At 48.2% G+C, this 13274-nt stretch overlaps 1 protein-coding gene and 1 long non-coding RNA gene across 9 annotated transcripts in view; both read right to left on the bottom strand.

Annotated features, from left to right (window-relative positions):
* The window catches only part of PC (pyruvate carboxylase), a 102770-nt gene that overhangs the window by 87758 nt on the left and 1738 nt on the right, over window positions 1–13274 (bottom strand). For 5 of the 8 annotated variants that reach the window (XM_086385643.1, XM_086385641.1, XM_086385645.1 and 2 more), the window contains one exon: window positions 10518–10555. Coding sequence is in view for 2 of the 8 variants with exons in the window: in XM_086385638.1 (XP_086241764.1) it covers window positions 10518–10555; window positions 10715–10781 (105 nt within the window). In the remaining 6 variants the exon portion in view is untranslated. Of the gene's footprint in view, window positions 1–10517; window positions 10556–10714; window positions 10894–13274 lie in introns of those variants that run through there. The other 3 variants (XM_086385646.1, XM_086385638.1, XM_086385636.1) reach the window with 3 other exon arrangements.
* On the bottom strand, window positions 3240–7509 carry LOC147341807 (uncharacterized). Its single transcript, XR_015158093.1, has 2 exons — window positions 7342–7509; window positions 3240–4900 (listed from the first exon to the last, which is right to left on the bottom strand). It is a non-coding gene; the product is annotated as an uncharacterized LOC147341807 (long non-coding RNA).

Below are 13274 nucleotides of genomic sequence, written 5' to 3'. Positions count from 1 at the left end.
CTGCATTGTCCTGCTGAGTGAGTTTGTTTCCCGGAACGTGTGGCTACAACAGCATCACTGACTCGATGGACATGAGTCCGAGCAAGCTCGGGGAGTTGGTGATGGACAGGGAAGCCTGGCATGCTGCAGTCCATGGGGTTGCAAAGAGTCAGAGACAACTGAGTGACTGAACTGAATTGGTGAGCCATTATAGCAAATTATCAAACCTAGGTGGGAATCCCCTATTTATAACCGGTTGGTCAGAAATACAGGTAGTAGCTACTATACAGGTGGCTGAAGTAGGGACAGTCTTGTGGGACTGAACCCTTAACCTGTGGTATCTGCACTAACTCCAGGTGGTTAGTATCAGAACCAAACTCAAGTATAGATCACCCAGTTGATGTCAGAGAATTTGTTGGCTTTGGAAAAAACAGCACACATTTGGTGTCTGAAATGTTGTAGGTTAAAAACCATCAAAGATCCCTGACTGGGATCCCATCAGCCACTTGGGTTTACTCTGCTGGGCTGGCTGATCTGGGACAAAAATTTCAAAAAGGCAGTGACTGAATCGTCCCTCTGGGGCCATGCGGCTGCTAGAAACAGCTACATTCCAAATCCAAAACCCTCTGCCCCAGAAACGTCCTTCATCCGCCCACCGGAGAGAAAGCCTCTTTAAGCTGTGCGTGCTCTCCAGCTGGAGAAGCGAGCCATGAAGGGAAAGAAAACTGACTGGGGTTGTAAAAACTACAGAGACAGGCCAACCACAGGACTAGACCCAGACCTTTTCTAACTTGTGACTTCAGGCTCCGTGCACTTCCCTCTCATCAGCACGCATGCCACTCCCCACCCTGGTCTATTCTAGTGTTTTCTCCAGGTGAGTTTTCTCAAGATTAACTTAGTCTCAAGAAAACTCAGTCTGCTCAGGGAATTCTGAGTTGGGCTTAATAGCTCATCTCCAAAGATGGCACCCCATTCCAACTCCCTATTTCTATGCCTTTCCACTTCCCCTGCAGAGGATGAGACGGTTGGAGGGCATCACCGACTCAATGGACATGAGTTCGAGCAAACTCCAGGAGACAGTGAAGGAGAGGGAAGCCTGGTGTGCTGCAATCCACGGGGTAGCAAAGAGTTGAACATGACTGAGTGACTGAACAGCAGCAATGACCTCTTCCCCTGACGTCAGTCCTTTGACTGTATGAATGGGTTGCTTTTCCTGCTTAGCATTTCAGGATGGAGGCAGAGTTGCAAATTAGAGCTCTCCAAGTCCTTTCTCCACTCTGCCCCACGACAACCATTCTTTTGTGTTCGCTTCCTCCTTCCCATCGCCACCCCTTCCCTGGTCCATGCACGCAGCAACAGCAGGTCTGAATTGCAGCAATGGCCTCTCAGAACTGGTTCCCCCCTCCCCCGCCGACCTCTTGCCTCTCCCTATGCCAAGTCAACCAGTACACTGCCGCCAGAGTTTTCTCAAAACCCCATTCACCTTTGGCGGGGGGTGGGGGTGGGCAGTGGTCACCAGCTTAAGCATCTCCACGGCTTCTCGCCTAAAATGCCAACAGGCAGCTAGACACACACAGAACCCCCAGCCCTGATGCTCACTACTCCTCAACAGTATCCGTTCTATCAACTAAGTGCCAGGGTCCTGCGGGTTCAGCGGAAAACAAAGCAGACACAAATCTCCATCCTCATAGATCATCCATCGCCTGCCTCCTGCCAGTGAGGCTGGGAGCATCACCCCTTCAAAGCCTGGCTTTTCTCAGCACATGACTTTGCTCCCTGCACCACTGCCTGGGTGCCGTGTCTGCCTCTCCACCAACCCAGATGTGACTCTGGGCCAATTCTCCCAAGACATTCTTCCTGACCAGTCCTCCTCCCACCCAGTCCCTGCAACCCACAGGCCCCTGGCCTCACATGTTCTGCTCTCCACAGTGAATCCTCCCAGAACTGTCCCTCACAGGCCCCATCCCCATAGCCACCACCAGGACGCGTCCACTAAGTGCTGGTTCACATTATTTCACTATATCCCTCCAATAAGCCCCTGGAGGAAGGTCTTTTTTTTTTTTTCTCAAGTTTTAAACTTTTCGTTTTGTTTTGGGAAATAGCTGATTCACAATGCTGTGGTAGTTTCAGGTGAACAGCGAAGGGACTCAGCCGTACATATACATGTATCCATTCTCCCCGAAATCCCCCTCCCATCCAGGCTGGTACATAACACTCAGCAGAGTTCTCTGTGCTATCTGCTAGGTCCTTGTTGGTTACCCATTTTGAATACCGCAGTGTGTACATGACCTTCCCAAACCTCCTAACTATCCCTTCTCTTGGCAACCATAAGTTCGTTTTCTAAGTCTATGAGTTTCTTTCTGTTTCGTAAGTTTATTTGCATCATTTTTTTTTTAGATTCCACATATAAGGGATGTCATATATTTCTCCTTCTCTTTCTGACTTACTGGACTCAGTATGACACTCTCTAGGTCCATCCGAGTTGCTGCAAATGGCATTATTTCATTCTGCTTAATGGCTAGTATTCTACTGTGTGTTTACGTGTCACATCGTCTTTATCCATTCCTCCGTCAATGACATTTTAGGCTGCTTCCATTTCTCGGCTATCGTAAAACAGTGCTGCAATCAACAGCGGGGTGCACGTATCCTTTCGGATCATGATTTTCTCCAGATACATATGCCCAGGAGTGGGACTGCAGGGTCGTATCATAACTCGATTTTTAGTTTTCTAAGGAATCTCCATACTGTTTTCCATAGTGGTTGTACCAATTTACATTCCCACCAACAGCCCATGAGGAAGGTCTTACTGCCCCTATTTTACAGATGAGGAAACCAAGGCTCGCAGAGCCTACCGAACTTGCCAGAAGTGACAGGCTAAGTGGTAAAAGGCTAAGCCCAAGCTCCCTGACTCAACTATGGCTATACCACCTCCCTGGTAATTTTCTACACTCATCTTTGCATGGAGCACCTCACTGGCCACAGAAACTGTGCTCAGTAAATGGCAACTGTGACTGTTCTCAACCAGTCACCACGAGAGTGAGCGTGAGTTCTGTTTCGGCACACACATCCTTGTCTCAACCACAGGACAAGCCACCTCGGCCGGGGCCATGTCGTCAGATGCTCTGTGGCCTCACAGCATCCAGCAGCTGTGCCTGCCACAGATGCTCAGCAAAGGCTCGAGGAGGGGACAAACGGTTCCTTGGAATAATGCACAGTAGCAACTTCCGCCTTTCTTAAACCATTCAGTCAGTTGCAAAAAGTCAGGATTAGATCACGGGAGATTTATTCTGCCAAATACTGAAACTGCCATTTAAGAATACCAGAAGTAAAAAGGGGTGGAAAGATGGTTCAGATCAGCAAAAACAAAAACAGCTGTTTAGCAACCAACTAGAATAAAATAGTCAAAATCCAGAAAGGCTGAGGAAAGCCGTAAGGTCTTAGGCAACATGGCAGGGGGGAGAGCCCTGCCCTGAGTGAAGACTCCCACAAGCCCAAGTGACAGCCCAAGTGATCACCAATCAGGAGATCAAATAGGAAGTCGGAGAGTTTCAGGTTGGTCTTTTCAGACCTGTGCGCAGGGACACTGAGACATCATGCTCTGATATTCTGTTGGGACAGCAGGAAGAACTCAAGGCCAGGAATCAGAATTGCTGCTTCCCAAACATTACTTTGCCAACAAAGGTCCGTCTAGTCAGAGCTATGGTTTTTCCAGTGGTCACGTATGGATGTGAGAGTTAGACTGTGAAGAAAGCTGAGCGCCGAAGAATCGATGCTTTTGAACTGTGGTGTTGGAGAAGACTCTTGAGAGTCCCTTGGACTGCAAGGAGATCCAACCAGTCCATTCTGAAAGAGATCAGCCCTGGGATTTCTTTGGAAGGAATGATGCTAAAGCTGAAACTCCAGTACTTTGGCCACCTCATGCGAAGAGTTGACTCAGCAGAAAAGACTCTGATGCTGGGAGGGACTGGGGGCAGGAGGAGAAGGGGACGACAGAGGATGAGATGGCTGGATGGCATCACTGACCCGATGGACGTTGAGTCTGAGTGAACTCCGGGAGTTGGTGATGGACAGGGAGGCCTGGTGTGCTGCGATTCATGGGGCCACAAAGGGTCGGACATGACTGAACAACTGAACTGAAACATGGCTCTGCCTCTTACATAAGTCTCTGGACCCCTCCGAACCTCTGATCCATCATCCCTGACAATGAAATCATGACCTTCACCTGTCCCAGGGAGAAATGTCCAATAAAGAATAAAACTATAAGGAATATTATTAACAACAAAAGCAACAGAACATCAGCAGTTGGTTCCATAGCATCCTGGGGTACGCTGAGATTAGACCCCAGTATTTGTTGAAACTTGATGGCCAACGGGTAGAAGTGAGGCTGTTATTAGCATATGATAGTAGTTGTTCCGTTTTTCTAGAGGTAAAGGTTGAATTCACCTTTACGGGAAAAAAAAAACAAACTTTTGTTTTCTTTCCTGTGTTGTAATTCCATTCTGCTATTCCCAAGCATTCAGTAAAACTTTGTGAAATATCTGATAGTATTTTCAAAAGATGTACTTTGAGAAGTTATGTGATAGATCTGTTTGCGTAGATCTGAACGCAAAATATCAACAGTATGAGGAAAGAGGACACAGCTGAGACGGGTAGAACTAGGTTACATGAAGAAGAGTAAATAGACAGCTGGCCAGGAAAATAAGTAATCCAGGTAGATTTCATTCAACAAATATTTTTTGAGCCCCAACTATGTCCAGGTTTGGTGGAACACACAACAAGCACTCCTTGCTGCTGCTGCTAAGTCGAGTCAGTTGTGTCCGACTCTGTGCGACCCCACAGACGGCAGCCCACCAGGCTCCCCCGTCCCTGGGATTCTCCAGGCAAGGACACTGGTGTGGGTTGCCAATTCCTTCTCCAATGCCTGAAGTGAAAAGAGAAAGTGAAGTCACTGAGTCTTGTCCGACTCTTAGCGACCCCATGGACTGCAGCCCACCAGGCTCCTCCATCCATGGGATTTTCCAGGCAAGAGTGCTGGAGTGGGGTGCCATTGCCTTCTCCAAAGCACTCCTTAGGTATTTCTAAAAGTACTTGCAGAGAGAACTTGGTAAAAGAATTCCTACAGGTTAAGTATGAAAGTAGCTTGAGTAATTGTCATTCAGGGACTATATTGACATGTTCCTTGGTCAGGAAACTAAGGTCCCACAAGCTGTGGAATGACGACAAAATGTTTTTTAATTAAAGTGGTTGTATCATTTAAAAAAAAAAACAACCCTTCTGATGAATTGCTTATCTATTTCTGCTTTCAAGATTCTTTGATCATGGCGTGTCTGTGTGTGAATCTCTTTAATTTTATCCTACTTGGAGTTCACTGAGCTTCTTGGGTACCTAAATTATTATTTTTCATCAAATTTGAGAAGTTTGGGGCTATTATTTCTTCAAACTTCATTCTTCTCCTTTTTCTCTACCCTCTTTCTAGGACTCCCATCATGTATATGTTGCAGATGTCTGAGGCTCTGTTTGTTTTCCTTCACTCTTTTTCCCTTTTGTTCCTCAGTGTTTAATCTCAATACACCTATCTTCAAGTTTGCTGATCCTGAGAGTTCCCTGGCGGTCCAGTGGTTAGGACTCCACACTTTCACTGCTAAGGGTGTGGGTTCAGTCCCTGGTCAGGGAACCAAGATCCCACAAGCTGCATGGCAAGGCCTTTAAGAAAGAAAACAAAAAAAAAGGGCAAAACAAAGTTTGCCATTTCTTCCACTTGCCCAACTGTGCTGTTGAGCTTCTCTAGTGACTTTTTTCACGTTAGTTACCATAATTTTCAACTCCAGAATTTTATTTCTATCACTTACTGATCATATTTGATGAGGTACTGTTCTCATACTTTTTTAGTTCTTTAAACATATTTTTCAGCAGATGATTTAAAATCTTCTGCTTAAAGTCCAAGGTCTGAGTTTCCTCAAGGGATGGTTTCTACTGATTGCATCTTTTCCAGTTGTACATGCCATTCTTTCTTGTTTTTACATGCCTCATAATTTTTTGTTGAAAACAAGATTCAGCCATTTTTCTTGAATAAATGTACCTTGGGTTGCTGCAAGCCTTTGGTTAATTTACAGAGTTCTGAACAAGTTGATTTTGCCAGTTATTGCCAGTTTTCTTTTCTTATACAGAGGAGTATCTTTCAGAAGTCCTTATTACACCATTCCCCAGGAATCTAAATCTCATATGGCATTTAAAGAGGTTTTCATCCCCACAAACAACTTTTTGAAATATATATGGGTAAAAGAAGGCTGATACTTAAATACTCTATACTTGATCTTAAGCTCCAAATAGTGTTATAAATGCCATATTGCTCTAAATTTTTCAAAACTCTGATTTAAAAGACACAGCAAAATTTTTTTAAACACATAATTTTATAATCCCAGCATCCAGAAAAAAAAACTGGAATAACATTTCCAAGTAACAAATGAGGTGTTGACATTCCCAGATAACCAAAAGTAAGGTGTTATACACCTTGTTTTACCTTTCTCGAGTAAAAGCATCATGGCTCCTGTTCTGTGGGAACAGATCAGAGCCACAGTTTGATAAGGTATGTGGGCTATTTCTAAAGCTGCACTGTATGAGGCAATAAAAGATTACATGTTGCAATTCTTTTCTCGTGTACCTTTTGGTGGTTTCACTTTTTTTAAAAAGAGTTATTTATTTATGGGCTGTGCTGGGTCTTCACTGCTGCACTTGGGCTTTCTCTAGTTGTGGGGAGCAAGGACTACTCTCTAGGCTTCTCATTGGGGTGGGCTCAGTGGTTGTGGCACACAGGCTTAATTGCTCCATAGCATGTGGAATCTTCCAGAACCAGGGGTTGAACTGGTGTCCCTTGTCACCTGCAGGCAGATTCTTAACCACTGAGCCACCAGGGAAGCCCTTAAAGAGTCTTTTTTTTTTTTGGCTGCATGGCATGTTGGTTGTTCAAACCAACCAGGGTTTGAACCTGCAACCCCTGCACTGGAAGTGCAGTATCTTAACCACTGGACCACCAGGGAAGTACCAGTTTCACATTTCTTTTTGCCATAAAAGTGCTGGTCCGAACAGCCGGGTATGTCTGTGTGCTTGTCCCATTATAGCTTAGGTGACATTTTTAGAGCTGAAATTGCCATGTCAAATGTATTTTTTTAGGCTTAGGTGTCAACTATCCTCTGCCACTTAATGCCCTGCCCTGTAGTGGAGCACATTTTCCTCTCTTAAGTTGGAATTTTACTGTTTAAAATCAGTATTAGCAGATGACAAGTAAGCATATGAAAAGATGCTCAACATCATTAGTCACCAGAGAAATTCAAATTGAAACCACCATGAGATACTACTACATACCTTTTAAAATGGCTAAAATGCAAAACACTGACCATCTCCAGAGTTGGTGAGGATGGAGGTACCAGCTCACTCGCTGCAGGCAGGACTGTAAAATGACACGAGCGCTTTGGAAAACGGCTCGGCAGTCTAAGTTAAACACACCTACCACACCATCCGGCCACTCCACTCCTACGCCTGCGCCCAGAAGAAAAGGAGTATATGACCATACAAAGACTTGTACACAGAGGGTCAGAGCAGCTTTATTTAAAATTGCCAAAAACTGGAAACAACTAAAATGACCAACAAGAGGTAAACAGACAAATCGTGGGATGTCCACTAACGGAATATTACTCAGCCGTTGAAAGAACTGTGGAAACACGCAACACGGGCAAAGCTCAAAATAATTATGCTGAGTGAATGAAGCCAGACAAAAATGGAATACATACCATACGAGTTCACTTACACAACATTCCAAAAAGTGCCAACTAATTTATAACAACAGAAAGCAATTAGTGACTACTTGGAGATGGCGGAAGCAGAGAGGAGTGACTGGGAGGGATAACCAAGGGACACTTTTGGACAATCACTATCTTAACTGTGCTCATGATTTCACAAGAGCATGCATATGTCAAAATATAAATCATACACTTCAAATGTGCAATTTTTATGTTAAAAATACCTCAATCAAGCTGTGTAAAAAGAATAAGACAAGACAGTATAGGAATGTATAAGAAAATTTAAGAGTCAGTTTATTAGATTTACAGGACTATGGAAGATTTTGTTAATCAGAAAACTGCAGTAACTAAAGGACACTGAATATAATTCATAAACTCAATTTAAAATCTTCATATGAGTTAAGATTGCAAATGGATCAAGTGTTAACCCAAAGGCCCCTTAAAATGATTGTGAACATTTTCTAGAATCACAAATAGAACAGAAAGATTTGTAGGCTACACTTCAAAGTTAGATGTAAAAGACTGGCCCTTAAAGGAAGAATGAGATTTTTGAGTCTGTGACTTAAACAAACTGAAACTCAATTTTTTCAACCAAAGTTACTTCTGAAAAATCTTTGCATTACACGGAAATCCAGGGTAAGGGGATAAAAAAAACTCACCCCAACATGCCACTCACCAATCACCCAAAACTAACCAAGTCACTTAGTCTCTCCAAACCTCAGTTTCCTCATTTATGAGAGGAATGTTTTCCAGGATAAAGAATCTACTTATTATGAATGATTTAAGATTAATAAATTTTGTATTGATAAAACAGCACGTTAGAAAAAGCACTCGGAGAAGCATACAGTGATGGGCAAATCGAAAAGATTAGCAACACGGATCTCAGTATATAGTAACTGCAGCCAGATCCTGGGCTGACCAGTGACAGGCATTGCAGGAGGTGACGCTCACATCCTCAGAGACAAAGCATGACTCAGCAATGACTCAGCACGGCCAGACCGTGGAATTTTCCCCAGGCGTCAGCCAGGATGTCAATAAGGAGAGGAGCTGCGGCATGGCATCTGGCCCCTGCAACACACAGCTGGTGGACATGTACTTAAAGCAGCCCTGGACACCCCAGCCTGCCCCAGCCTGCCCCTGGCCTGCAGGCAAATCAGGATGAGGGGTGAGCAATGGCAGCAATGTGGCATGTGGAGATGACCAGGAGTTATGCCTTCTGGCATTAAAAAAAAAAGCCACATCCACCTCCCTCCAGATCACCAAGGAGACAGAGAGGAGGAGGACAGGGGAGGGCAGGAACCTTCAATGGCAGAGTCTTAGTTACGGTAACTAAGCAAAGCTCTGGGGACTCAGGAAGGATGCAGGGACTGAGAAGCCAAGCAAGCTTTAACAAATTAGATGATCTGGGAGAAGGCCCTTCCTGGCGACTAACTTTCCTTTCCAACGGATGGATTTAGGGAAGACACACAATAAAAGATGACAGTCTGGTGGGGGTTTGGGAGGGAGAGGAAAGGGGTCGGAATCTTGGATTTTGCTCATTAGCTTCCTCTGGGCCCCAGTTTCTCAGTTCCATAAGGGAGGTGGTTTGGGACCGTCACCCAGCTGCCCCTCTTCTCCCACAGGGATGCCAGTAAGAGTGACAACATTCACTCTGTCAGCCAAGACGGGAGGCCGAGAGCAGAGAGGACAGGCCATGGAGTCTGAGGAGGGTGGAGTCTGTCAAAGGTCCAGGGGCATTTCCACTCATGCCATCTGCCTTTACACTCGGCCTGCTTTCCCAAGCAAATGCCATCTCGGGGTGGAAAACAGCCACTGCTGGCCCAAGACCTAGGATATGTGAGGACATGGAAAAATCTCAGGATGGAGAAGAGCTTATGGGTCTTGAAGGGTCATCTGAGAAAAATCCCCGGGCAAAGGAATCCCCATGCTGAGCACTGGCCTGAGCTCTGGGCAACGCAGTCCCTGAGCCAGGAACCTGGCTGCGAAACGGGGGCAGCGGCTGGCCAGCCTCTGGGTGGAGCAGGGAGGCATATCAGCGTCTGAAATGCAGGCGGGCCGCTGCATGGAGCCAGGACCATGCCCGGCCAGGGCGCGCTCTCAGACCATCAGGGGCCTCGGAATTCAGGCTGAGGAGAGGCGCCAGGGTCGGTGCAATCAGTGGCGTTTCCTGCAGGGGGGGCAACCTCAAGAGCAGGAGGCTGTCAAGGGCTGTGCTGCCACACGGAGGGCCACCGGGGGAAGGGGGCAAGTCCACCGCCCCCGCCTGCATCGTTTTGGGGACACGCGTCCGGTGCTGCTTCAGCCAGCCAACAGAGCCACCCCTGTGCTCGGCTGCAGCCTCCCCAGGTCCCTCTGCCCAGCTGCCTGCCCTCCACATGGACTCAAGGGGTCTCCTCAGAGGCTGCCTGGCCCTACAGGGGGGCTTCCTGAGGTCCTGAGGAGCCACACCCGTCTCCCCCTGACAGGCCTCCCAAGCCACACCCTTCCAGAAGTTGGGCCTCCTGCTGAGGCAGGCTAGCTGCCAACTGGGGCCAGCAGGGAGCCAGACACCACGGTCTTGTGAAAACCAAGAGCGCTGGGAACAGACAAAGACTGCTTATATTTTCCAAAAATCGGACTGCTTGGCCTTTTTTATTGATTGCGCTTGATCACTGACGTGCCAGGGCTGCTAACATCTACAGCGGCTGCTCCTGGAGACGACCCACGCACATCCCACTGACCTGGATCCAGGCACAGACTTACCCTCAGTGTTTTGTCGGCTCTTGGGAGGCAGGCACTATCTAAATAAAAGAAGAAGACAGTGTTACCTCGTTTCTCTCCAAGTGCTCCCCAGAGAACCCAGGCGAGACAGAAGCACACACTTAGAACCCACAGCAGACCTGCTGCTGTGCTTCTGCCCCGCCGCCCCGGGCCTGCCCCCTGATCTCAGGGAGGGGTACCTGGGGGCGGGCGGAGTTGGGGGGAACACCAGGCCACACATGGCCAAGAGCACCCACGCTCTGCCATACAACTGCCTGGGCTCCGCTGCTTGGCCACCCACTCCCAGGACCACTCAAGGCTTGTCTCCTCCTCCGTGAAATAGGAGCGACACCTCCACCCAGGCCGGAGGGTTGCTGAGGAGGCCACACACGCTCCAAGGGCTGGCACCCTGCCTGGTACAGAGGACGTGCTCAGATCTTAGCCGATGGGCCCAGTAAGAAGCATTTAAGCAAGTTTTCTGGCACCCCCTACACAAGAAGAAGAAGTTCCAGAAACTTCTCTTCTTTGATCTGAAGTGCCTGGTCCTCCTGCCCACTCCATCTAGCCCCAGGCCTATCTTCTCTGCAGAGCCTTCTCCAACCCCTAGGCACTGCCTCCTGTCCGGTTCTCTGAGCCTGGTTCCTGTCTTCTCTGCAACCTGACACCCAAAGGAAGAAGCCATCACGTCTCCTATTTCACTGACTAGGTCCTCAGATCCTTTCCTGCAGAGAGCAGCACCCCTCCCCCGCCCACTCCACACACACGAAGAGCACACTCTGTGCTCAGGCCCATGGGAGCCCAGACAGTGGCTCCTGACCACTTTCTGGAGTTTACAGACTGACTGCTTGATTTTGAATGACCACACCTGTCCGTCAGCTTTAACTACCAGCCAGGAAAGAGCAAAATGGAGACACAGGCCAACGCACCATCAGATGAACTAAGTCCGTATTCCGAGAAAAGCAATTGCCTTGGTAGATTAGGTCAAGACTAAAAATGAATATTTGGGCCATTCAATTTATTAAAATACTTCTTGAGCACATACCCTGCATAGGCACCGTGCCAGAAGGCACAGGCTCTGCTCCCCAAGCGCCAAAAAGCAGGTTGTTGGAGGCGAGCAAAGAGAGGTTAACAACAGGATAACACACGAGAGGGACCCAAGCAGGTACCCTGAGCCTGACGGTGTGCAGCGGACCCCAGCTGCACTCTCTGCTAGCTGTGTGGCTCTGGGGGAGCTATGCACCCACAGCTCCTCATCTGTAAACAAGGAGCTAACAGTACTTTTGTTGTAGGGTTGTTGTGATAAATAACTCATAAAAGGGGCTTAGCAAGGTCCCTGCCACCTCGTAGTAAGAGCTCAACAAAGGCTGGCTTTTACTATGACGAGAAATCATTATTTATCATCATTATGATTAAAAGAGAGAACCCAGGTCCAACTCAATAGATTCAGCAAGGCTTAATGCAGAAAAGTCTGAAGAGTAATTTTGCCAGGACAAGATAAGAGGAAAAGGCCTGCAGAGAACAAGGTCACGAGGAATAAAAGCAGAAGAGGGGGCAACAGCGAGTCGTCTCAGATGAGGCTGAGGCAGAAGAGGGTACCTGCGGGCCAAGTGGAAGAAAAAGCCCAGGAGGTGGGGTCCCACCTTTCCCTTCAGTAAGAGGACATGGTTTCCTCTTTTCGTCATCTTCCCACCCTCCACTATCAGGCCCCACTCCTTTGACAGTTTGGCAAAGTTTCCACAGCTGAGACTAGAGGCAGTTAGGACAGAGGGGAAGACAGGGTCAAGCGGGCCCAGGTGAAGCTTCAAGAGAGCAGGCAAAACGCCCCACTTCTGTGAAGGACGTCTCCAGGAGAGAAACTAGCCCCCGAACAGGCACACTTTCCGGACCGGGGGAGGAGGCCCCGCTCAGAAGAGTAAGGTGCTCCTGGGAGGCAGCCAGAGAGAAGGCCCATCTATCCTCAAGGGCAACGCCGAGGTGCGTGAGGTGTCCCGCTCACACAGAAGGGTGCTGGAGAGGGATGTGGACGGCCCTGGGCTGCCCAGGCCCTCCGCCCAGATCCTCCGATTTGTGACAATCATTCTTGCAGCACCAGAATGGGCTGCAACTTGGAACGAGACCTCGGTCTGCAGTCCCGCAGAGCCCTACTCCCCACGCCAGTGTCAGGACAGACACCTAGCACAGCACCCAGGGCTCTGGAAGTGAGACAGAAGAAAATAAGGCAGCGGACCAGAAAGGAAGAAAAAGGCAAGCCGCCTGTACAGGTGCATCAAAGGCAGGAGGGATCCACTGGGCTCACAACCCCACGGCAAACCCCTCTGAGGGGTGATGCTGGCGGTGAGAGTCGATCGAGCTGCAGCAGGCTTCAGTAGAGAAAGAGAGAGACATAAGGTGCAGAGGGGACTTGGGGCAAGCTGGGGAAAGTCTGAATGGATGCCTAATTTAAACAACAGATATTGAGCAACTACAGTGAGCAAAGCCCTTTCCTTCAGGACAGGCCGAGCAGCCACTAAGAAACTTCTCACAAGGACGCCTGCTCACAGGTTGCTTATCAGAATACAAACATAGCAAACTGTAGCTCAGGCCTGCTGCTTCTGGGCCCTCAGAGCCCAGCCAAGCCCCCTGGCGCCTCTGGACCCAACCTCACTTCTGACTTAGGGAGCGCCCTCGCCTTGTTCCGTCTCCTGCAGAGGTCTCTGCTCGGGGACCAACCAAGCGTCTCACTCTACTGGGAACCTGTTTCTTCCACATTCTCCTTCCACC

Source organism: Bos grunniens, chromosome 29, assembly GCF_055505025.1.
Source record: "Bos grunniens cultivar Pamir isolate PY7600 chromosome 29, Bosgru_T2T1.0, whole genome shotgun sequence".
Classification (NCBI taxonomy): domain Eukaryota; kingdom Metazoa; phylum Chordata; class Mammalia; order Artiodactyla; family Bovidae; genus Bos; species Bos grunniens.
The sequence above is the reverse complement of the archived record's forward strand: the minus strand, read 5'-3'. Positions and strand labels throughout refer to the sequence as shown.